The sequence below is a fragment of the Pempheris klunzingeri genome, chromosome 12, assembly GCF_042242105.1.
Source record: "Pempheris klunzingeri isolate RE-2024b chromosome 12, fPemKlu1.hap1, whole genome shotgun sequence".
Lineage (NCBI taxonomy): Eukaryota > Metazoa > Chordata > Actinopteri > Acropomatiformes > Pempheridae > Pempheris > Pempheris klunzingeri.
In genome coordinates this window covers 21,271,170-21,297,620 of record NC_092023.1, presented here as the reverse complement: position 1 = coordinate 21,297,620, position 26,451 = coordinate 21,271,170, and the positions used below count along the sequence as shown (strand labels likewise).

Here is a 26,451-nt window from a genome sequence, read left to right as displayed (position 1 = left end):
TAGAAAAGATCCAGGCTCGCCTTTTCCCCATGTAAAAAGTAGATTCTCCTGAATAAATGTACCTGAAATGTCTCATGATAAAGGTCAGTTTTCCCTGAATAAAGAGCTAGTAGTTGGTTTGTAGTGTAGTAAGTATACCAGGGTGACATGGCATGGTCAAAGACCAAGAGATCATCCCAGTTTGGCCTGGCTCCAGAGTAGCACAGCAGCTCACAAAAACTCTGTGCTGTGTCAATATAAGCACTTCGTCCTACATTATGTCTACATTGTTGTGTTCACTAGGTCTTGGCAAGCTACATCAACCCAGCAGGCTCCAGCAGTTGCCTCAGTGCTGATGCCTCCTCAGCAGACAGCAGAGCCCACAACAGCTCAGCGCTGCCAGCAGTGCTGCAAGAGCTGCTGAGCCAGTCCTGCCTCATCCCTGCCATGTCCTCCTACCTACGCAACGACTCAGGTAGGCTTCCTCTCTTCACACATGAAGGGCGTGATGCACAAAGTAAAAGACGTAGCAACTACTGTTAGCAAGGCTAAGGACGCTAGCGTCTGCTGCGGGTGTGTACCCTGCGTTTTCCACTGGGTGCCACTGGTTGGTTCAGGAGACATTATTTCTCCATGTGCTTCAGTAGAATAGCGGTCTCAAAGCAAGATGGAGAAAAAGGCATATGGTCGAAAGCTGTGGAAAACAGAAGTGGACATTCAGATTCAGAACAGTTTTCTTATCCTGCATTGGGTAATTCATTTGGTACCAATTCACAGTAAGGAAACAATAGAGACACCTACACTTCAAATTACTACTACATAATAATAATAATAATGATAATAATAATAATAAAACACAGTAAATCATTTCTGTAAAAAGGTGAAACATGACAATTTTAGAAAAAGCACATATTTACTGATTAGATTTAAAACCTTAACAGCACCAACAGAGTATCAATAATGACAACTGTGGCACCAATGGGAAATGCTATCAAGAATAATAAGACAAAAAAAGCCAAAGATAAAACCACAATCAGTCTACATCATCTATCTAAAAGTGATCAAGTAAGAGAACTGTGGATTAAACCTGAGAAATACAGAGTTCTTGTATCTGCTTGTTTTGACTTTTTTTAATCTCTCATGCCTGCTTTGGTTGCTTCTGTGTCTGAAGGGGGGGGTAGTGTCCTGAGCAGAGACTTTTTAGCCAGCCAGTTATTCAAGAGATGAGATAAAAGATAGTTTAGAATATCAAGACATTTTGAGGGCTGTTACTATGTGTCCATGCCACAAAATACCATAGATGGTTCATAATAGATTTTACACATACAAAGGAATCACATAAGTATCTATCATGTATGTGGGCTACTCGGAAACGGCTCTCAGTTAATGTGAGCTTGATCTCTTCTGGACCAGATTTAGTCATTTATGGCCATAATGTGTGTTGTTATTGGTGAGAGTTAGAGAATGACTGTCTGTGAAATGGTGATAGGTTTAGAACCTAAAAACCCAAATCCAGGTTTCCTTTTTCAAGAAAGCACACCACTACTGGCAGAGAGTTGTGAAGCCCTTAGCTAGCTTCTCCTGTTATTTGACTCTCATCATAATGTCCCTGGAGTGTGTCACCTCTCAAACAGAGCTAAGTGAATGTTCACCGGAGAAAATAACATTCCTCTTTGTAGACCCAGAGAAAACTCAAAAAATGTCACAACAAATTAGTCATAATATGTTTGTGTCTAAGGGTGTTTTCACACTTGTCTTGTTTAGTTTGGTTGAATTGAACCCTGGAGTATTTACCCCCTTGGTGTGGTTCATTTGGGCCAGTGTGACAGAACCACATCCAGACCAAGACCATGTTGAAGAGGGGGTCTCTGGTACTCCAGTGCATCAACACGTTATTTTCTCATTTGCAAACTGTACCATTTGCCTGAAGTGGTCATTGCAAAGGACAACCAAGGCTGGGATCAACCCACATAGTTATTAGAAAGTGGTGTATTAACCCTTTAATAGCCACCATAGAACAAGCCCGAGCAGATCTTTGCATCTTTATAGGCTGTAGTGCCATTTTTTGGAGTATTTTAATTTGCTACATATCAACACCACCTTTATATCCCAAGTTTTAATAATATGTACAGACTTCTGTCCAGACTGACTAAATAAATTACTACAAGGTGCAATAAAACATAAATAACTGAATATCGTTTTTTTTACACATATTTTTCTAAATAAGAAAACCACATGATAGTTCATGCTCACAATGTGATGACGTGTATTCCAGCGTAGGAAGCGCAGCGGATACCCGCTGTCTGGATTATAACGTTTTTGTTGTGTGTGCTTTATACTGGATTTCTGCAAACACATTAGTGGAAGGAAGCAGCGCTCTGGGACACGCTGAATGCGTGATATGAAAGTGTTACTCTTCGGGTTTTATATAGAAAAAGAATTATTGCTCTATCTTATTTGGTTGCAATTCTAGCGGCATTGAAATATAGATATGCAATGGGGTCACGGTTGCTCCCCTCGGCAAAAAAGAGTGCACTTTTAAGGGCACTTTTCCTGCTCTGAAATCCTGACCAGTTAGAGAGCAGTTTCCTTGTGTATCCGCCTGTGAACACAAACCAAACTCTAGGCAATATTGTAACAAACTGGTCCCTGATCTTATTCAGACCACAGCAAACTATAGGTGTGAAAACGCCCTGAAAAGGTACCCATTACACCATAAAGATCAAAAGACAAAATCACAGGAAAGAAACTGGTGTCAGCCATTGAAATGGCAGCAACACACACACAAGCATGTTTATGTAGAGAAGTGTTCTCATCCTACCAAATGATTTGACTACAGATATTTTTGTCTGGGTTTTCTTTATTGTCTGGGTTTTTCTGCTCATGATGTGAAGGACTGCTAGCTGGTGGCCTTTGATGCTGAAGTGCGCTTGGATGATTCTGGTCTTTGATCTGGGTGATAACTGCAGGCCACAGTTACTCCAGTGCACCCTCTTTCTAGCTCTGAATTACAGGGGAAACTGTCTGCGTGTATGTTCCTGTGTGTTTTTAAGTGTGTGTGGCAGAGATGGTAGATTTTTGCTAAAGGAAACAGCAGATGGAGCTACAGCGTCTTAGACTGAAGCTGAGGTTGTGTATGTTTTGCTTTTAAATCACACTGAAGTCCAAGTAATATAAGTTCAGTGAGCCCCAGCTTTTCAGAGACACCATCCACTCAAAATGTTGTTTTTTTCTGCTCAAGAATGACTCGTCCTTGTACTTCGATCAGTCCTCGCCATGCTCTAGTTTTGTTATAAATAATATTCAGCAAATTGGATCCAAGTGGATTGAAATGTTTTGTCAGAGGAGTATAGGAGCACGGCCCCTTGTGGACTTGGTAAGTGCTTGTCATCTTTGGTGCAGAATAAGATGATACTGTTATCGTGTAACACTGGGTTGAATGCTTATTAGGTCTAAGTGGTGTGGTGCAACTGTAACCAGTTTAAGTTTGCCCGTGCCCAGGTAATCCCTTGTTCCCCCACTCTGCCTTTTCCATCAGACCTCGGGCCGAGGAACGAGCTTCCATCAGAGCTCTCCGTACACAGTGTTCAGGTCAGGTCAGCCCATAGCTTATATCCTGCCTCAGATCCTCGGGGACTTGCTGGTTATTAGTGCTGGGCTGACCCTCTGTCGTCTGGCTGCTGCAGGCACGCTTCAAACTAATTTGCTCACTACAAAGTAACAAGAGACCACAAACATTCACACGAGAGTGTGCGATACGGCCAAACAAATAAAACCTGCTTTGATGGTTTGTTTCAAGCAATTAGCAATTTCTGTAGGGTTGTCCACAGTGTAAAAAGAATACAATGAAACCATGGTCTCCTTACTAGTGTTAAGCTTTCAACCTCATCTCATCAGCTGCAAGTAACTTAACACTAAATCCACTATTTTGAATGAGTGGAAATTGTTATTTTACTATACCAACAATTGATCCCTGTTTTCTTTGATATTGGAGTCGTTTGCCCTTTTACAGTGAAAACCAAGCAAGCAAATGGTTAAAAGGACTTTGAACATGGCTCCTCTTGCTTTTATTCTAAACGTGTTACAGCTGAAGTGATCCGGGGATGAAATCCTAATGCTGACAATCAGACACAGTCGACTCCCAGCAATTCTAATTATGTTTGATCAGGCCCCTTTGGTGTTGAATTAGACTAGAACATGAGACATGAGGATTTTAGCATCAGTGTCTCTGCCTTTCCAGTAGCATTGTGTGCTGTTGCTTATCAGCCCAGAGCCACTTCCAGCTGAGTGTGTGCCACCTCTTTGTGCCTAATGCTGTGCAGTCTCAGTTTGCAGGAGTATCTCTCTTCGTGCATGCTGATGTGTGCTAATGCGCCCCTGGTCTCATAATTAAATAACAGCTGATAAAAAGCATTGTGAGTCTTGTAATTGGTCCTCATTATTTGGTAAATGCCTCTGACACACGCATGTGTGTGTGTGAGACAGAGAGATATGAAGTTTATAGTCCCTTGTTTGGTTATGTATCACTGCATGCTCTGTTGAAGCATAGCCTTAAAAATGACACATTGCCCTTTAAAATCTATGCATTTACTGCTCAATTTAATGACAAATGACATTATACTGTGCTAACTAGCCATTGCACGTAGCTAATTGATGTCGTGGTGCATCCAGGCAGATAAAAGCTGGGGGCTCTTGGACCACCTTCTGTGTGAGAGCCAGTTGCCCAGAAGCTCTGATCTGTCAAATGTCAAGAGCTGCCTGCAATGAAGAACTGGGATACCAGAGAGCCCCCTGCTTCTCTGACCAAGAGCTGCTGCTTGGTAAATAGATGTTGTCTAGGCTCTGTTTGTTGCGCAGCGAGAAGAAAGAATAGGATCAAGGACTCATGTTGTGACTGAGCTTATGCTTCCTGGAGTGATCGTCTGCATTTGTTGCAGTGTGCATGTGTGCTCACAGTGACAGTCTCACACGTGTTTTTAGTTAGTTTATTCTAAAATGTTAAATATCAAGATTTCCATCAGAGCCTGACCGGTAGGATAGCAGCTGGTGTTCTCTACAAATGTGAGCTTCTCACAAATATGATTTATCTTTGCATAATTTGGCTGATAAGTAAATGCAAATGGCAGCGCTAAATTGACGTACATAAATATACTGTTTCAGCTAATTAAAACATTGTCACCAGGACATAGTTTGTCCACTAGAGAGCAATGACAAGTTTATTCTTAAAACTGTCTTAAAATGTCTTAATTATCACACATCTTTGTCACAACTCTTAAACCAAATGGAAGGGTTCCCTACCAAAAATGTTTGTCATATGATTGCAAATCCAATTGCAATATATCATATATATATATATCACAAAGATGTATTTCCAGCACATGTAGAGTAGAAAGAACAAAAACCAGTGACTTCCTCTCAGCCACCTCCCCTGAGCCTGAGAGCAGAGGGAGCAGCAGGGGATGCTCAGTTCTCCTCAGCACCAGGCAATGGTATCAAGTCCTTTTATGTCATCTTTGGACTTTTTCCAGATTCTGGATGAAAGTTCATTGACTTTAGAAATGACAAGATAATCTTCTTGTGCATGCTTGAGATTTCCATCCCATGGTAACTGTGGATGGGTGTGAAACTGAATATTGCCCACAGATGCAACATACAAAGGAATACAGTGCTGTTTAATTTTTTGCCCATATTTGAGATGTTTGAGACATTTATCCACCTTTGTGTCCCTGTGTGTTAGTGCATACTGTGTTATTTCTGTTTAAAGATTTATAGCCATCCATCCTGCCCCTCTCTGGCATGGTAGTTTTACATGGAATAATGCTCAGCTTCAACCTCAGCCTCTGAATTGAATGCAGCCTCACATGACTGAAGCAGCTGCGTAAGGCTTTATCTAAGCATGTAGCGTAGATGTTTTGTTCTAGAATAAGAATAACAACATGTAATCTCGTAAAACAGTGATATAAGGACTGTGACCCATAGATGGCAGTTGCAGCGTAATACCCATGCTGTGCAATACTTTAACGGCAACACTTTGGCAGTGTTGCTCTCAGCTAATCCTCTCTCAAAATTGCTTTGCAAGATGTCCTCCCCTAAAAAGAGTGAGCATCAGGAAAAGTCTTGTAATTTCTTGACTATATGTGAACTTTATGTGGTGAAGAACACATTAAACAATCTGTGATGTGATGAGCCCTCAGAGAATCTTACCAACAGCCCTGCAGAACTTTTTAGCCTCTTTTCTCTCATAGTTTTTGTTAAAAGGGACTTTTACGTTCTACTTCTCTCACTGCTCGGTTCGAGCAGCAGCAGGGAGCTATTTTCTGCACACTGTACTCTGTCTGCCTAACACCAAATGAGTTGGTGCAGGCCAAAACGGAGCTAAAAGAGAGTGAGCGTTTGATTCACATTCATCCAGTGGACACAAACACAACTCCAAGTGAATGCTAGTGTTGCTCTGCTTGATGTTTAAATAGGGAAGGCTCTGTCAAGATGTTAGCCATAAAGGCTTCATGTCAGCTTGTTATAGAGTTCTTTTGCCCCCTGGTGGCCAAAAAAATCAATCTATGCAGTTTTAACATTGTGAAATGGAGTAAAATCAATTAGTTAATGATGAACTGTCTTATATACCTCTTTTAGAGGGACTTACTCTACCAATATATTTAAACCAAGCATCGCTAGCCATATTCAACAGTGTCCATTAAGGCACTAGGATCATTAAAGACCAGCCCATTTCTCTTCATTCCACTCTTCATTCTCGGTCTTATACCTTAATTCTGCCTTCCTCAAATCTGTGCACCTCACAAGCCTCCTGAGGTCCCAGATACTACACTACTTAGGCCACAGTCTTACAGGATGCTTCCTTATGCTCACATATGTACTTCAGCTGTGAGCTACACAAGAATGTTCAGCTCTAGGCCCTAGACAGAGTACATATTTTGGAGATTAACACTAAACAGCTGCAGTAACCGCTGTGAACACGGTGACTTACTTTCTCCCCAATTATTTATTCCACAGAGAAAATAAAATCATAAGGCATATTAAGTTGTTTTTATTAAAGAATCTTTGCCAAAATATCCTTGGTTTATAAACTGGTTTTCATTCCAAGTTTATACCCCCAAGCATCTAATTTTTTGTTGTTTTTGGCTGTCAGTAACTGGAAGTAAGCCTACAGTCTAGACAGAGAGCTCATGTGCAGCTTATGTTATGACATAACATAAGCTGCACAATTGATGGCTTTCTCAAGTCTAGCTTGTCTTTTGCTTTTGGTATGGGCGTTCTGAGTAGAGGTGGACATTAGTGGAAGTGGGTTCATATCGGTCAAGTGAGGAAAAAACACCTTTTTTCTTTGCTGTTTCATTATCCCCAGAACCTGTCAAACAGCACACCAGGCTGATAACACTGATGACCCAACTTAAAACACAAGAGAACCAAGGAGCTTGACAATTAACTCGATTATTGCTGTAATTAACATTCATATATGTGAGGGGGATCAAACAGGCATGTTGTCTAGATGGAAAGAAAAACGGAGCCTCATTTCTCCTAACTATGCCAAACACCTTTTATTTGCCCCTTAGTCTTAGCTTGCCTACACCTTTAGCTCCAGCTGCTATTTCCCCCACTGCTCCACAGCCCCTCAGTCCCGTCAGCTTAGCGCATTGCTCCACATTAATCATTGGTGTCTTGGCAAAGCCTTTTGGGATACATTACAGTTTCCCACCGTTGCCTGGCACTCCATCACAGGAAGCTAAGCCATTAGTGAGAGGTAATACCTTTGAATGTCACCACAATGCTAATTTGTCTTAATTGATGAATGGATTTCTTGCACATTTTGTTTAACACTAAATGGTTTCCAGATCTGATGTGTGATTTTTGTGCATTATATATAGCATCACATCCCCTCTGATATACACCTTGATTCCCCTTTTGACTCGTTCAAGACAGACTTAAACCATTTAAAGTTTTAAAGATTTAAAGTTGATCTGGGCTGCAGCTGGCAACAGCACTGAGGTAATGGCTATTTTGGTCCATTATTCAAGTTCAGGGAGGATATGTTTGATGTTGGAGGGTAATCTGAACATGACTGGCCTGTTGGACGGTGCTTGATAATGATTCATCACCTCAGATGTGATAGAAAGCATGTGCTGGACAGCCATGTGTGTGTCTTGGAGCCTCCCAACAATTGAATAAGTGTGGGTGTGTGTCTGTGTGAATAGCGTGAGTAGCGTCTTACTATTCTAGGTATAGGTAAGTCTTTGTCTATTTTTTCCAGTTGCAATTTCAGAGGTCTTGGTAAGAGAAGAATGCGTTTGACAGAAGTACTTGACCTCACTCACAGAAAAGGAGTTCAAACTCCCAAACACTTACTTCCCCCATCACAAGACATATTATTGAAGTCAGTACAAGGTGAAAGCTAAACAAGCCACCACACCACCTTCATTCATTACCACTCCCTCTCTGTGGATTTGTGGATTTGCAATTTACCTCCGTTCATCCGTGGAAATGTTGATTCTATTACAAAAGGCTTTTCTGTGAGCAGTTGAAATTGGTAGATAGGCACTTTCAAATGGGTGGGTGCACGAGTGAAAGGTGGGGTGCCAGCAGCAGTGATTATCATTGTAATTACAGGAGTTGTGCTGTGCTTATTCTCATTGGCTTATGCGCTAAAACATGCATGTTGGGTTGGATTGAAGACATTTGCCGCTCTGATTTCTCTCACTTCCTTTTCCTCATGTTTTTAGACAATAAGAGCAGTCAGTGACCTGTAAAGGAAGAAAGAGCTCCTTCCATACCACTAGCTGATGCCAGGAGAGGGGAACTATTTTCCTGTGATTACGAACATGCAAGCTTAAAGATGCCATTTGGAACGCAGTCAGGTTCTGAGAAGCCTATTTCCTTCACATGAAAACATACCTCACATCTCCCCACACATTCTCACAGTAATTCTTTCACACACACTCCTTGGGGTTTTTCACAGATTAGGCTCGAGGCTATCCTTATTGATATGCTCTGAAGTTTATTGTTCAAATGTCCCTTATTGCACATTACATCTAGACTTAATTCAAATAATTATAAAAAAAACCTTTTTACTACAGGAAAGGATTGCTGATGCTACCCTGAAATCAACATGAATAAATAAATCAAGAGAATCTTTCAACCTCCCCTCCCACTCAGTTTCCTCTTACATGTAAATTAGCTACATTGTTCAATTTCTCGTTCTTAAAGTTCTTGCCAATTTAACAGAACTGTTTTCTATGAAAAACGTCTTCCTTTCTTTGATTTTGCACATTTTGGAGGTTTCTTTAAGTAGCATTTCTGAAAATACATCTTCCACACAATGTTAAAGTTGTGACAGGTATTTTCTTAAATAGAAATGTATTTATTGTTAAAGGCTATTTGTGTGTTGAGGACATTTTTGAGACCAGATGACAGTGAAGCAGATCTTGGTTTGGGAAAGGGTACTCTTTGACAGGGGCCCTGAAGCGATAACATTTCTGTCCCTGAAGACTGCATGAATGTGGTGGCAAACAGTGTCTCCAGAGCAGCCTCCCAGCATAGTTGTTAGTTCTTTTTCTACTTTTAATCATGTTGTTTAAAATCCCTTCCAGGCAAGTAGCAGTTACGAGCCCACCAACTTCAGTAAGTAAAAATAGATGGAAAAGCATCGGTGTTGTCCACAGGACTTTCTTTTTTGCCTCATGTTTTCAATGAGTCCAGAAGTCCAAGAAAATCGTATAAAGGGGAAGTTTGTATTTCCCATCAGGCCACAGGGGATTCTGTCCTGGCTGGAGGCTTGCTAGTGTCCACCTGGCTGTGTTCGCAGAGGTTCTAGTTCCTGCCATGTCTTCAAGCCCTTCGTTATCTCGCTGGCACATGGCTGTGACTTGGCAATGTGGCCTCTCTGTCTTCATCCTTAGCCAGTCTATCCAATTTCCTCCACCTCTCTCTGAGCAAGTCGTCCATGTCAAACCTCTTTCCTTAACACGTGTCAGTTTCCAATGAACCTGTCCTTCCCCACTGCTCACTTCAACCTTTTCTTGTAGAAGGTGCTTTAGAAATCCTCTATCTTATTTTGGCACTTTACAACGTGGTGTAAATGTAAACAAAAACGATTACAAAGAGGTTAAGGAATGTGCCAATGATGCCTAACATTGCCAAGATGGACTCTTCCTGCTCCTCCTTGATGTCCAGTGCCCGCACGTCCTCAAGGGTGATGACTGTGGTGCCCATGATCCTGATGGTCGCCTAACCTGGCAATGGGGCACTTATCTGGAATAAAAGGAATTATTGAGACCATGTCAGTTGTCATCCATGCCTTGAAAGTAACAATGAAAGTGGGTCTGACTTAACATGCCGCTTTCAAGGCTTAGCATTGCTTCTTTCGTCCTTCTCCTCCTGATAATGTACCAGCTTTTTCACAAAAAACAATCTCCGACAGCTCTGGGTTCAGACGGCTCCACCAAAGTAATCCTTCCACCAGGACAAAATCAATTGTGAATTAACCAAACAATGGCCACACAGAGTGCAATGGAGATTAGTGTTTATGACCTGCCCCAGCTAGACGCCAGCATTCACTCAGCCTCATCCTTGGATTATCTGCAATGAAACTGTTCAATTGCCACCAGGAATGCTTAGTGGTGTTCCCCCATGTCAAAATAGGCATGATTTAATGTTGCTATTTAGAGCCGTCTCACACTCGCCCACCTCTTTTCATATGCCTTTAACCCCCCTCCCCCAGGTTCTTGTAAGTAGTTATTCTGAGTAATTACCACATGCTGTCCCTGTGGAGTCTTAGAAGGTAAGGGCACGGAACTGGAGATGGTGTCGTCTCCAAGAGAAACGTGTGACCAAAAAGGTAAACAGGATCGTTCTTGGCTCGCTTTCAGATGTGAATGGAACTAATATCATCTTCATCCCTTTCATGTCAACATGCAGTTTAGATATTAGATTCACTGAAGTCACTAACATTCTACAAAAAAGACAATTACACACAAATTAAAAGCAATAATACAAAGAAAAATGGCTTACCCTAAGGTGTCTAAGGTGTAAGACAACATCATTCGGCATACTTTTTGGATCCTCACTGGAAAACCATGGCTTTAAGGGCATGCTACATGTGGAGACCCGGGGGAGACAGGGGTAGAGAATGGCCACAGTCCCAGAGCCTGTGAGCGACAGATAAAGTGACGGAGAGAGGAAGAGGAGATAGCAGTGTCACGACGGCTTTGCGGTGCTCAGCGACGCTTCCAGTGAAAACCTCCTTGTGTCACTTCTCCACTCCTCCAGTTTATAGCGCCACCTGTCAGGTTCAACAAACCCCCACCCCCCCCAACTTCCCTTTTGATTTAGTTTGCCCTCACAAGTCTTTACAGTCAGGTTGATATCAGCAGAGGCACTAGCAGCCTCTGTTTAGGGGGTGAGGAAAAACCCTCTCCCCATTTGCCCCCTCCCACCTCCCCACCATTCCTCTCATTCTTCCTGTTTGCTCCTTCTCTTGAGTTTCCTGTCACTGCTTGCCTTAACTCGTCGACACAACTCCTCCGCCTCCCACCCGAACGGTAAATCTACACACCCCCTTGTTCTGTACTGTCCTTCGCGCTTGCTTCAGACTTCTCTGGGGAACAGTGCAATTAGTGCGTTTCAAAAAAGTCTCTTGCCCATCACCAAAGCCCCAGTGCCAAACATGCCAACACTGTGCATGGGAAGAAGAGGCAGGTCCCTGAATTAGCCGAGTCTGGCAGGTGATATTCCAGAAGAGGTGGAAAAGCTATAAAATCCCATGGAGCAGACGTCTGTAGAGAAGCAGAGGCAGAGGCAGAGGCAGCCAGAGCGCCAGACAGTCGCTATGGCATTATGGATCTGCACCTACTGCCAGTGACAGCAGTGTTACGGTAGGTCTCCAACACCAGTTAGTCACCGTGGGAGGACTGTGCATTGCATAACCAAGCAGAATGATGGCAAGAGAGAGAGGACGGATCCTGATAGCCGTGGCAATGAAGGAGAAGGAGCTTGAGAGAGAGAGAGAGAGAGGGGAGAGGGAGGGAGGGAGGGAGGGAGGGAGGGAGAGATGAAGAAAGAGAGGAGGCGGGAGGGGTAAACGACATTGCTCACGCTTACTGTTGTCTCCTCCTCTCCCATTGCTGTGGGGGCTGGTTGAGCACACACACACATGCACACACCATTATAGCTTTCACCTAAACAACACACAAAAGCAAAAAAGCCAAAAAGGAGGTGAAATTAGCCCCGCTGTGCCACAGTCTGCTCTGAGTTCATTCGAGCCCATCATCAGCTGCTGTTGTTCTGGCAGAGCTGCGGAGCGGGGAGGATTGGAGGAGGGGGCAACAATAGGAGGCAGTGGTGAAATAAAGGATGGTTGAGGCTGGGTGGAGGACAAAGAGGGAGGCAGTGGAACAATGTGGGGATCTGTGCACGCAGTTAGATATTTATCTCAAAAGAGTGGCTTCTGAAACAAAGACAGCATGCCTGCTGAGCTGCCGATGGCCTTCTGTTGTCATCTAACTTCCCACCACACTTCCCCTGCCTTTATTTCCTATTGTCACATATTGCTGGACTACATCCTGTCCTTCTCTGCTTTGGTAAATCTACATCAGCACCAAGTTTAGTTACTTATGGTTAGTTTCTCCCAGCTCCATGCTGAATCGTAGAGGTTAATAAATGAGGAAAACTGCGTTCCCGTTCAGTTTCTGCACTTGAGCATAGGTCAGCGCAGTTGGACTGCAGTTCTTAATGTATGTCAACAGGCTTCTGATCCACTCAGCTCATTTCTCCTAGCATTATGACTCACTCCTCCTCTCTTCTTTTCCCTCCCTCACACCATCCTGTCATTTTATTTCTGTTCAGGTGGGCTGCAAATGTGACCCTTCAGCCAAAGGCACAGGATAATACCTTTTACATTCAAGAGAATACATTTGGGTTAGAAGGAAACAAGATGACTCCTGCTGGGCAGGTATCACAATTATTGTTTTTAATGTTGATTCTACAAGAGCTTAATAAATAGACGGGCTATAAGAGTTAATTACGGTGAAACCATCTGTTCATGCTTGATTTGATGGAGCCTTTAATGCTCTTTATGTCTCCCTCTCCATTCTTCATGTTCTTATTGTTACCACAATGAATCACTCGCTACTGACATAAAGAATCTCACTATTTTTCAAAAGTTATGGCTTCACGGATTTGTTTTAAAATTGGTCAAAAGGCTGATCTAAGCCATATTTCAAATAGCTAGCTCTGACTGATGACTCAAAACTATTAATTGATCATCAGAACAGTTGTAGATCAGTTTTCTGCTATAGGGTTGGTTAACTACAAACAACCTGTTTCATCTTTTTATGTTTCCTAAAAGAAACATTTATTGTAAATTAGCTTTAGCTATTGAGCTTTTCTACAAGAAACAAAGGCACACATTTTACCCCAGGTAATTTCTCTTCTGGCCCATTAACTAGAGGCCACTTGCACACTCCCAGGGATACATGCACCAGAATTTGGTGCTCAGCTAATTATCAGTCCTGACCAAGTGAATAGGGGATGAGCCTTCAGCGGCTGGATTTTTGATGAATGCGTGTACAACTGGCTACAGTTAGACCTGACCACTGCTATTGGTCATAGTTCAACCGACCAGCACATTAAGCTGCTTTCCTCTTAACGTGTAGTGTCGTGGTTGAGAGGTTGCCTGATCAAACATACGGATTGAGTCCTCACACACCATGACAAACTATCCTTTCCTGGAAAGTGCAGTGCCTCACAATTCAATTCAATACAACCCTTTTTACGATCTAAATATTACAGAAACAGATGTTTCCCCTGTGCAACGCTGGCTGGGTATAGGCTCTGCTTGGGATTACCTGTAGACATTTTAACCAATAACATTAAAAGTTCAGTGTGCATGGCATATGCTCGTTATGTTGCAAGTGCAAAAGTGATCCTAAATAAATATTCATTCTTTGTACTAATATAAAAGCTTTGAAAATATCTATTTCTACTCAACTCAAATGACAGAGTTGATGGATAAAATGGAAAAGACTCCCATCTAAGTAAAGAACCCAGAATGCCTTTAAAGTAAGTGTTTTGTGCACATAATTAAAAACTTAAATAACAGGAGTGGTTTTATTTTGGTCACAGTAACCAGTTTCAAGTAGGAGTGAGCCAGAGTTTTCCACGCAGAGTATGCTGATCCAAAACTAAGTTACTTGAATAGCTTGGTTTATAAAAGGGATTCTTTGTGCACAAAAATGCAGCCACTGCTCCTTCTGTCCTTTAAAATGGCACAGAGCTTCAGGCACCTTTTCTGGTTGTTCCACATAGTCTTGCTTTAATGCACATTATCTGCAATGTCCACTGAGGCAGACCGTGTGTTGGCGGAGACATGTCACAGTCTTACTATTTCAGCTACTCTCTCCTCTGTTCCGTTGCACTAGAGGGGTCAGGAAGACCTGACACTGTCCAGCAATGAGCTTGAGTCAGAGTAGCCACCCACACGGTGTGACCTGTGTGTACATACCATTCTTCCCCTTGGGAAGTCAATAGACACCCAACCCATTTGTAGCAACCGGCCCACGCATACTCTGTCCTGTTCACCCATGAGTTGAGCCTCACTGGTAACCCGTTTTATGGTTTCTAGCTCTGTTCTTATTGACCATTACAGTAAACAAGTGGGTGTGTGGAGAATGTGGTTTTAGTGAAGACCAATGACAGCATCATTAGTGTCTATTTAACAATGAAGTACTGTTGCCAAGGAGCAAAATTAGCATTAGCAAGGACCACAAATTCCATACCATAAACATTTGTAAAAACTTGCATGGCAATCCCTCCAGCAGTTGTTGAGATATTAAATTCTGTACCAAGGAATCCCCCCTCAAACAAAATTGAGGCAGCTGTGCCCACCGAACTCAGCCACCCCCTGGAGACTGAACCAAAATAGTAGTATTATAATAGATGTTGTAGAACCAAAACAAAAAGATAAAATGGACTAAAGATCTCCATAGAGCTTACCACTAGGGTAAGGGTCGACACGGACCTTTTGGAAATGTTGTGAGGTGTTACACTTTCAAATATTGGTTAAATGGTAAACGGTCTGTATCTGTACAGCTCCTTTCTAGTTATTTACATCACATCCTCATTCACCCATTCACACATCATTCATACAGGAGGATCTAAGCGAGGAGGCTGTTCTGTCACACACATTCACACACTGAAGCTTCAGGAGCAAGTTGGGGTTCAGTGTTTTGCCCAAGGACACTTTGACATCTTGACTTAGGGGGGCCGGGGATCAAACCGCAGATCCTCCCGATTATTGGAAGCTTTAGTCTTTTTGTGTGATAAATTATACTTGCAATTGTCAGACTTTATCAAGAGCTTTACAGTAATGGTGTAGTTTTACATGATCACAAAACCAGTTTTATATTTTTAGCCTCATTTGGCATGTAATAGCTTGTGCACTGCAACATTTAACACATTTTAAATTGTTCCCACTCCTTGAATGATAGCACCAGTGTATTAGAAAATGTTGAGATGCTTTCAAAACAAGTTTATCATTATTGTAGAGTATCCTGTCTCGTATGATCACACACACCAACCAATTAATACTCATTCTACACTAGCAGGCCTTTAGCAAGCCTATTTAGAAATGAGCCACAGACCAAGGAGCTGAATTATGAGCTGCTCTAAAATTATTAGTGTGGTTCCACTCAGAGTAAAAAGGCTTCATCCGAGCAGTGTCAGTTTTTGAAACCTGTTTGGCAGCAGAGATCCTGCCCCCTAAACTGACACTCTGCTATCTAAAATTGGATGTGATTGTCTCTGTTATGGATCTGAATACTTAGTGTTTTCTCATCACAAGCGTCCTTACTTCTTAGTCCTGCTGTGGCACTGTCTTCAGTAATTAATGGTACACAGGTGTCCATTTTTAAACAAGGTCTCTTTTTACACCCTTCTCTGTTCCCTGTGTGGATGCCCCCCTTCCCAATCTAACCAAACACCCTCTGTAAAATACCACATGTCAGTCTGTCAGCAGTAATTACAGGAATCCTCCCCTCTTCACAAGGGACTGAGGGACAGAATAGGCACTAAATTGGATGAAGAGTAAGGCAGCAGTCATGAGTGGCCAGCCAGGTTTGGGGGGTTAATTAGAATTTCTCTGTTTGGTATCTGAGTGTGAGATTTTCTGTGGCCAATTATCAGTGCTTACTATTATTTATAGTTTGAACTATTTGGCCGTTAAGTATTAAAAATGAAATGCTGTTGTGCATCCAAGGAAAAGATCTAAAAAGATATAAACAACACTACACAGTAAGGAGAGACATAACATACAGCACATGTTAGAGAAGTCATGGAATGGATCAAAACCTTCAGTTTGGTGAGTACAGGAGATGGGGGTTGGTCGTCACAGTGCTTCTTACAGCCAAACTAGAGGGCGCTATTTCCTCATGTTGATGGCAAACATTAGGTGTGATGTCATGCTCAATTCAGATGTTTTGGAGGGTCAGTAATTCTTCATGTTGCTGTTGTTTTTGTAATAAAAGCATACAACCTTAGTGAAGAGGTGAGGTGGGGCTGGTTGTCTCACATGTACCATCTGTTGCATGCATTCATAATGAGCTGTTGTGAAATTCTGGCTTTAATAAAAGAGTTTTTGCAACACTGTAAAATTTAATCATTGTACTTATCATTACAGTGAATAATTCCAACAAATACTCCTGATTAACATACATGGTTTGAGCACTTGAACAAATACAATGAGCTTTATAGAGATGGTCATTTAAGATTTGGTGTCTCTAGCTTAGGGAGATGAAGAGTTACAAATGTTTTTTAATATCATATTTCTACTGAATCCCCATCGATAACTGTAGGGCGTTAATAACTTGCTGCTAAAATAAGAATAAGAAGAACCAAAGGGATAGCCATTTCAACCCAAGACCTTAAGCTTCCCGCTAATGTAGGAATGACTATTGGAAGATGTGAGCACAACACAATAAATCTTGTACGAACCTGTGCTGTGATGGTTTCATGGGCAGATGTAATAGTCATCATCTATGTGACAAAGATGGTATTTAGCACAGCACTGTTTGACCAGCTCTAGCAGCATCAAGTGATGTGCCAGACTGGACCCAGACCTCAGTGCTTCACTGCAATCACTCAGCTGTCACAGGTATGCTGAGAGGAGAGGACAGACTGGCTGGCTTCACATACTTAGAGACTCTTATCCCCCTAGATGTGTGTTTGTGCACTGCCGGAGCAGTAATTCTCTTATGTAACATTTAAACAAAGGGTTGATTAATTGATGTGTTGATTGACATAAGAATTAATTTGGAGCTGTTTTGAAAATCAAATGATCATTTGATTTTCTTTTCAAGCAGAAATTCTAGCCACCACCTTAAACGTGAGGATTTGCTGTTTTTCTCTATTTCACACCATTGTAAATTGTAACATCTTTTGGACTGTTCAAAACAAGACTTAGAAATGTCACCTTGAGCTCTCTTAAACTGAGAGAACCATTTTGTAGACCAAAATAATAATGATAATGAAAATAATTAGTTGCAGCCCTAATGTTATATCAATATATCCAGTAGTTCACATTCATAAACCAACATAACTGCTTGTAGTGGTGTTTATGTGCACATAATGTTCTCATTACTCTCATACAACACAAGATTTCCACTGGTGAGTTATCCATTCCCTTTCATACTTCCAGTCAGAGGACGGCTTACAACACTTTGTTTAGATGCGAGTTGTCCGGATAGCATTAGTGGATGGTGATTAAATGGATTAACAGATGATGTTGCAAAGGAATCAGTCTACACGTTGGTGTTATGACTGTGATTATCCCAAAGACGACGTTCATATTCTATCTGTTTTCTCTGCAGTGTTGGTGCCTCCTACATTGGTCCAGTTGGTGTGAATGTTTTGATACCATCTGACAATGTTGGCACTCTAATGACTTGTGCTTTACTTGCATAAGTAAGCCCCAAAAATGGTTTGTTCCATAACTGCTGAAAGCCTAACAGGGGCTTCTGACCATACTGGCAGTGGGCTGACATTGTACCCGTTACTTTGATATATCTGTGACCTTAGTATTGTGTACATTACTGATTTTGCACGGACCCACAGAGGAAAACTTCCTGACACTATTTTGCTGAGGCCGTTGGTTCGACACGAGCTGAGGCTACATGGTCGAACTGGGAGACATTAGAAGCCAACAGTATTTCCTTACATATGCCAAGCTAACTCATTACAGGCTCTCCTGTTCACATCTAAGGGCCCCTGTTAACTATTAATCAAGTCAGAGCATCCAACATGGCTACATGCAGCACCCATCTCTGTATGGCCCCCAGAAGGCCTTAAATCACAGAGAGTGGAGGCTGGCTGTGCATAGCACTGCGATGACTGTGGGTCAGCACGACCAAGATACTCATAGCCAAGACTGATGTCCAGCCTGTTTGGCCTGGTGCTTGTCCTGTGGCTGAGAGAGCAGCCTCCGATTTTTCTGCATACTTTCTGCTCTGCATCACTGTTTGTTGATTGAGTTTCTTGAGTTCTTGAGGGAAAGCTAGTGCATACTGTTATTTTTCCATTTGTATCCCATTTGTTCAAGTGGCTGAATTTGTGATTTTCACCATAAGTGCCATTAGGTTAAAAAAAAAAAAAAACAATGAAATGATTGATTTTCTGTTGATCAGTGTTTCCCAAACACAACACGTTACGTCCTGACATGTTCAAATGTTTTGTTTTGTTCACAACTCAAAGACACTCAATTGACTGTCATAGAGGAGTAAAGAAACCAGAAAATATTCACATTTAAGAAGCTGCAATCAAAGACTTTTGACTTTCTTCCTTAAAAAACGGATTAATTGATTATCTTAAATAGTCTGTGATTAATTTGATAGTTGACAATAAACAGATAAATCATTGCAATTCTATTTTTCCTACATTTTGCTACAGCAGAAGTTTACATCGAAGAATAAAGGCTGTGTGACGAGTAGGAGGCCCAATTCTATTCTTTTGTCCACGGCTCCTTCTTGTATCTAGCCTTGTTTATTAGCCATTTGTCTAAAAAAAAAAAAAGGCTTGTATCTAAAAAGTGTTTGTTGATGTGCTGCCCCTCCCTTTTTATTCTTTATCCTATGTCTGCTTGGCATTTATTACCCACTACGTAGGGAAAAATACTGACATTGACACGGAGCGGGAGGAGGGATTCTGATGAGTTACACCCAGATGCTCAGAATAATTACACACAGGTGTATCTAGAAGGGATTGGGATTCCATGCCAGGTGTCATTCAGAGACACTGGTTAAAGGATTTGAGAACAGATTAAAGCCCTCGGAGGTCAGTGTTGTGCAGATACTGGGAGGACAGTAGGGAGCTGGGAATTTCAATATAAATGTAAAACAGTCTGGGAGCCACAAGCAAGAGCTGGTCTATTTATTTTGAGGCTGACACTTCAAGGCAAGCACATGGATGCACAAGTGCCTCCGCACACACCAGACACCCCCTCTCAGAAAATGATATTGCTTACATGGTCAGCCTCTTAATGCTTACTGCATTGTCTCAACAGACCCTTGTATTTGATTGGCCTCTGTTCTATTGCGGCTGAAAATTAAGCCAACAATGAGTCTTGGATAACATTTGCTAAACATTTTTTATTTTTTTTTAATCTTATTTAAGCTTTGACACAAGCCAACCTCCTCCTATGACTCATCTCTAAACCCCCTCTTTCTCATAGAAACTTTTTATCAGGCTTTGCAAGGATCACTCCAAGGATGTGAGTTTTAAAAAAAGAAGTGTCAGTCCAGACATGAATTTCTACAACTACAGGACAACTACAGACAATAGTTTGAATACTGTCAAACTAAACTTGGAGTCATTGAAGCCCCAGATCACAATCAGTGTAGTTGAGTGACAACAGAACAGTGGTATTTTTCGATAGTTCTCCATGTAATTGGACCCAGTGATTCCAAATCAGTAACAGACATTATTATTACACAGGCCTCATAGAATAAACCTCTTTATATTGGATTTTTGTACTGCTTGTATTTTATATGAATAATTCTGTGGTTTTTCATAGTTTTCATGTAATTTGATGCAGTGACACCAAATAAATACCAGAAATTATAATTCACTGGACAAATAGGACATGCTTCATTATATGCTGTGCCCCTTGAAATATATATTAATATTTTCATTGAAAATTCATGATTTTTTTTTATCAGTAGCTACCATGTAATGTGACACTTCAGTCCAATACTAAAGAGATGTGTCCTATTGATCCAGTGTCATCATTTCTGCCTTACATTAGAGTCACCTTACATTATATAGAAAGTTTATTGTGAGTCTATGAGCTTTTAGTCATTACTTTTAGTCACTGGTCACTTTACCTCTTCACACAATGTCTGTGTAAGCATAGATTCACAGATGTGTACAAAAGTTTTAACCAAGGTGTTAAGGTCAAGTCATGTGTTCATTATAAAGACAACATAAGAATTGTTGAATACAATGTTTTCTTGTAGTATTCCTTTGATGAGAAGCATGAACATCATTTAGCATACGTCTCCAGCTGACTCAGGCTGCAGGGCCGTCCACGTCCTGTTATTTCAGGCCTCAGTTGCAGGCGAGAAGTAGAACTGTCAGGTCTTGTTTGTGAATTTAGACACGACTGAGGTAGACCATTGACTGTCACAGTTACACACACACACACACACACACAGTGTACATATCTCATCAGCAGGATGGGAAATTAACATTTTAAAGTGTGTACAATCACCAGCCACTGACAGATAAATGATCAAACTCGTCAGCCACTCAATAGTGAATCATTATTTTGTGTCTGAAATCTACCAGCCACTTTCATATCTTACCATGATTTGGCTGGTGGTTTGTGCTACATTTCCGCCCTGCTCACTAGTACCAGGCTTTTCATGGCTGCCATCAATACACTCCTTTCCATTCTTTGAATTCATTTATTCTTTTTCAGACTTCCTGCCTCTTTTTGTGAAAACGACCCCAAACTCTTATTATGTCTGGTTAATGGATCCATTTATTAGGGAGAATTATCTACCAAAGCCTTTACGGGTGGCTCAGAGGTTAGAGTGGGTCGTCCCTCAATCGGAAGGTCGGTGATTCGATCCAGCTATGAGTCAGCATGTCGAAGTGTCCATTCCTCCTGAATGAATGATGTGTGAATGGGTGAGTGAGGAGGTCATGTAAAAGTGCTTTGAGTGGTCAAAGCTTGGAAACTGAATCATTTCTTGACAGAGCAGATAGAGCTGGTTTTAGTTCTTTTGCTGTTGCTGGCAATGGTTGAACAAAGCATTTAACACCGGGGACTAGATGTTGAATTTGACGTCTTATTCTGATGGTTTCTCAGCGAAGTTCCAAACACTCCCAGGGATGTTGTTCCCACCCAACCCCAAAAGCACTATGCAGAGGCATCTGGTGGTCTAGTGGGTTAGACATAACTATTACTGCAGTGAGTTTGACTCCTGCTAGGGAGCCTTGTTGAATGTCCCTCGACCGTACTATTTTCTGTCAGTATCTCTACTCTCACTTATCTAATGATAGACAAATGTCAGGAAATACATTTTCACCAAGAATTTTTTGTTTTCCAAGTTTGGGTGTTTGTGATGAAAGTATTTCTATAACCAAATCATGATTTTTACAAGGTTGTCTTTCTGCCATCTACTGTTTTCTGTCGTTTTCAGGATCAAAGTTAGCCACTATCCAATACCATCATACCATCCAAGTTTGTAAGAATAACAAAGTCATGGTTGGTGTTCTTAGTGACTTAAATGTTGGTGAAAAAGGACACCAGGCAGTGCAGAGTAACAAAAAACAGATGAAGAAAGTGACCAAGTGATCAAGAAAGTTCGATACAAGCAATGCCAATCAAAGTTCACTCACTGATTAGAGTGGTGTTCAGCAGTGCTGCAGCTGGTGGGCAGAAGTTACATTCCAATACATTCCAGTGACATTCCAGAGGCAGTACTGTCCTCACAAAAAAGAACTTTCTTGCTCAGACTAAGTCAGTTCTGGGTTAGGATATTACCTCCTTTTCAGCCAGTTTGTATTTTCAGTATTATTTCATTATTTCATGAGCTGTTGTGACTGAAATGTTGGGGTACTGGTAATATATCATAGTTATCACTGTACACGTATCAGTATGAACAGATGAGTGCAATAGGGATCTCTTTTAGAAACACGGACCCTGCAGTTTGTTCTTCCATCATTTGAGCAACTAACACTTTGTACCCTTCGTGTCTCTCTGCAGTTCTGGATATGGCACGCCATGTGCCCCTCTATAGGGCACTACTGGAGCTGTTGAGGGCCATCTCCACCTGCACAGCCCTGGTTCCTCTACTGCTGCCTCTCTCTGGAGACCCAGGGCAGGACGAGGAGGAGGAGGATGACGAACACTCTGAGGGTCAGACGTCTGTTGGGATGCTGCTGGCCAAGATGAAGACATGTGTGGACACATACACCAATCGCCTCAGGTGAGAAGGAGAAAATCCACATGACTGCAGGGTGATTAACAAAACAATTAGTTTTTGCAGGTTTTTTAATGTTCAATACATATTGAATATACCATATCTTATCTTTTGGGCTGAAGCAAACTTCATACATAAGTAATGTCTAATGTATACTTTAATCAACCATGTCCTCACCACTCTAGAAAAACACTCGTTCACTATCCTCGTGTCAGTAATACTGCTGAACTAAGAACCTTTAGATCTATAGATAGCCCTGTTCACACTTTTTATGAAAATGCACCTGGGGTGATGTGAATGGACCCCAAGAGGCATCGAGGACACATGACCAGAAATGTGGTGTTTGTTTTATTGTGGCCGAAAAGGGCTTCAGCTTGGTGGCTTTTTGCTCTTTATGAAGTGCTGCACATTATCCACACACATTACTACATATAACCCAAGAGACGTGTCACACACTTCTACATATAACCCAAGAGACGTGTCCACACCATCTGCAGATGAGGAAGCTCGTCTTCCTCACTCTCAGCTCTTGTAAGCTTCTTAACAACATGCTGTACTCAGGTTTACATACATTACTACTGTATACACACATGCCAAAGTGCTTGATAATGAATGATGCATCTGATGGTATTTTTAGAAAATGTCTGTCATGAATGTTGCAGCAGCCATCCTGTGGCAACACGGTTCATTTAAGGTAGCACTGGAAGAAAATCTTCTAGTCCTTGATAAGTCAATGAGACAATAGTGGATTATTGAAGCTGTCACACATGGTCCAAGTAACATCTTACATCACTGGCACCTCTTAGCTATTATGTCTGCAGCTACTAGCTCATAGATTATAGTCAAAATATTAAAATAACTTACAATTAAAGAACAATTAGCTTTATTAACGACCTAAAGAGAAATGCGTAACTGAGGTAGTGAATGGTTTGTAGGCTGCAGGCATTCATTCCTTAAAGGGTTAGGATGAATGTTATAGGAATAATAAGAGGTCTCTGACATTAGAGCCAGGCAGTATCAGGATAGATGGGTAAATGAGTCTGTCACAGAGGCGTTAGTTTATACAGTACTACATTTTCTGTAAATGAATGGAATGTCTGTTGTTGGTTAATCCAGTAAATGAAATACCTGACATCTTTGCTCACACTTGTCTGATATATCCAGATATGATATATTACATCTCTGAAGCTGCAAAAATTGATTTTGCATTTCTGTGTAAACTGTCATTTCTACCACTCCTACTTAAAATCCATGTGATGATTAATTGTTGTCACCTCGATAATATTAGATAAAACTATGGCTGCAGTCGAATGGTCTTTTTTGCTCAGGAAAGTTCCTAACTGGGTGAACTGACCCAGAAGTATCTCTGTGGCAGCCATGATGAGAGCTGGTCCAGTTCTCTAAATGCTAACCAAAGGTGCTGCAGTGCTCCCTAGAGACTGCTTGCTGCTGTTTTATTGAGCAAAAGATCAGAATTGGAGCTGCTTTAGAATACCAAAAACGTATCGCTTCAACAGTGCCTACTGCAGAGAAGCTCAAGACATCACCTGTTAATACATCTACTAAAGCCATATTGTATAATATGATAATATCCGTTATTCTTTCTCACAAGGGGAGTCTGTTGATGTGTTTTGATCATGTTAGGCTTGTCTACAGCTTGATACACACATATTTGTACTTGATCTCACACCCACTCGCAGGACCTTTTATGAAAGACGAGGCTGAGGGCAAATGGCCAGTCAGTGAGACTGATCATTTTGGGTTGTCTCAGCCAGTTTAGCCTTAGCCTGTCTGCTGTAATTTAGTCCAGTACCAGTAGGGTGGGGGCCAGCTGATAGGCAATCACCTTGTGTGTTTCTATCCCCCTCTATTTGCACATAAAAAAACATGCAGTATGAAGTTCATGAAGCATGTGAAGTCAGTGTATAGAGGAAGACGGCCAGTGCAGCATTTGGTACGTTGTACAATATCTTGACAATCCCCTTGTCTTGTTTTTTTTTGCAATGAGTGATGTTGACCCATAGGAGCAAGAACACTCTTCCAAACACAACTGTACTCTCCCCCCCGTGTCATGAGCCTCATACCAAATGAATGTGGAATGTAGCCACCAATGTATGCTACAGTGTCCTACCTTTTAGATCAACCCAATTTTACATCATGGCTGAATGTGTATTTGTGTGTGTTCCAGGTCAAAGAAAGATAAGAGTAAAGGTGTGATGAAGACAGATAGCTCAGATCCAGAGCCCGAGGGTTTGACTCTACTGGTGCCTGACATACAGAGGACAGCTGAGATAGTCTATGCGGCTACGACCAGCCTACGGCAGGCCAACCAGGGTACGTATCCAATACGCACATGATGCTTTATAGCCAAAGACTTTGCATCAGCATTTGAACTGAAGGCCACAAACTCAGTTCCATGCAAAATGTGTTTTGAGATTTTAAGCATGAATGTTAAGATTTAACATTCAAACAAAACCACATTTTGTATCTCCTCTCTTTCCCTGACTTAAAACCTCTCTTGGCTGGCATCCAGTATTTTTATTTCCTTTTTTTCAACTTGATCTGAATTATTTTAGCAGGTCCCAGCTCTCCTATCTCTCTCTTCATTTTTCTCTCACACCCTCATCTGTTGTCTGTGTCCTGCCCTCTTGGTGCAAGGACAAGAAAATGGGTCTCTAAGTTTAGCTTAGCAAAAAGTCTGAATTCCCACAGTGATGATTGACTGCAGCCCAAAGATTTAATCCTAATCAAGGCCTCGATTGGCCTGTTTTTGAAACCTGACTGTCTTTAGCTGCAGGTCAAACCCACCCTAGGTGTTGCCTTCTAATGTGTCATCTGTGGCTCCTCAAGTCCAAAATGGACTGTGCACTCCTGAGTTTTTGTCTCTTAAATTGCTTCGCACTCCTGGGTACCTTTTCTGAGGCTCTAAAATCGTTGCGGAGCCTCATGGAGAAGATGGATCATCTCTTGAACTGTGTCATTAGATTGGGACTTCTGTTGTCAAGGACAAAGTCTTAACTTGGTTTGTCCATGGAGAAATATAGAAAGGAGATTCTTCTAGTCATCCATTAATCACCTTAAGAAAGCGGCACCATCAATAAAATGTCTGCTGTGTGATGAAACATTACTCCTCCCCCATTACCATGTTGCTACACAGTACACAATATTAATTATCCCCCACACGCCCATTTCTTCCTGCTCCTTCCAGAGAATTTGTATGCTTCGACCACATAAACAGCCGTGTTACTGATCACATAGGTGGGGGGATGCCATTAGATGAGGAGGGAGTGTGCATGTGGGACAGATAAAGATCAATGTCATGTCACTTCACGTAAAGAAATTCATATGATAAAGGCCTCGGGAATTACACATCACTCAGAGTTGTGGATGTGAAGCTTGCAACATGAGGGTCTTGACAGATGTATAATCATTTAATTAGCACAGACGTTTTAAGAAATATGTTTGAAAGAAGCCATAATCAGACAGGAGCAGGACAGCATTGATGAAGAATCAATAGTTTGTGCACACATAGCTGGCTAAGTAAGTTATGATATCAGTGGCCCTTGAGTTTTTATGTGCACCTCTTGTGCTTCTAAGTTTGGACTGAAGTTCTTTCTTTAAATGTTATTTTATAGTAAATAGTAGTTTAACTAACCATTCCTCTACTATAAATTACAACCTGCTGTGTTAGGTTTCATGATGAGATTAGAGCAGGTGGACAGCAGCAGCCTGTATCATTCAGTGCAGGTTGTAAGAAGGGTCCAATTAAAAGCTGGTAGTCATTCAACACAGATGTTGTTGGGTGGTAAACACAGCGGTAACAGCTTGCCTTTATTTTCTTAGCTCTGGCCTTCATCTCTAAAGGTTATGCTGTAGTCACCAACGTAATCAGTGACATCTGGGAACACACAGACATTGCAAGAAACGCACAAAGGCAGGCAGGCTGTGAAAAGTTTAAAAATGAAAACAATAAGATTATGAGACC

General features: G+C 41.5%; 1 protein-coding gene across 5 annotated transcripts in view; it reads left to right on the top strand.

Moving 5' to 3' along the window:
* Positions 1 to 26,451, top strand: part of birc6 (baculoviral IAP repeat containing 6) — a 110,020-nt gene that overhangs the window by 59,793 nt on the left and 23,776 nt on the right. For all 5 annotated transcript variants that reach the window (XM_070840542.1, XM_070840544.1, XM_070840545.1 and 2 more), the window contains exons 64-66: positions 283 to 454; positions 22,250 to 22,472; positions 24,655 to 24,800. In XM_070840542.1, the coding sequence (XP_070696643.1) occupies positions 283 to 454; positions 22,250 to 22,472; positions 24,655 to 24,800 (541 nt within the window). The remainder of the gene's footprint in view (positions 1 to 282; positions 455 to 22,249; positions 22,473 to 24,654; positions 24,801 to 26,451) is intronic.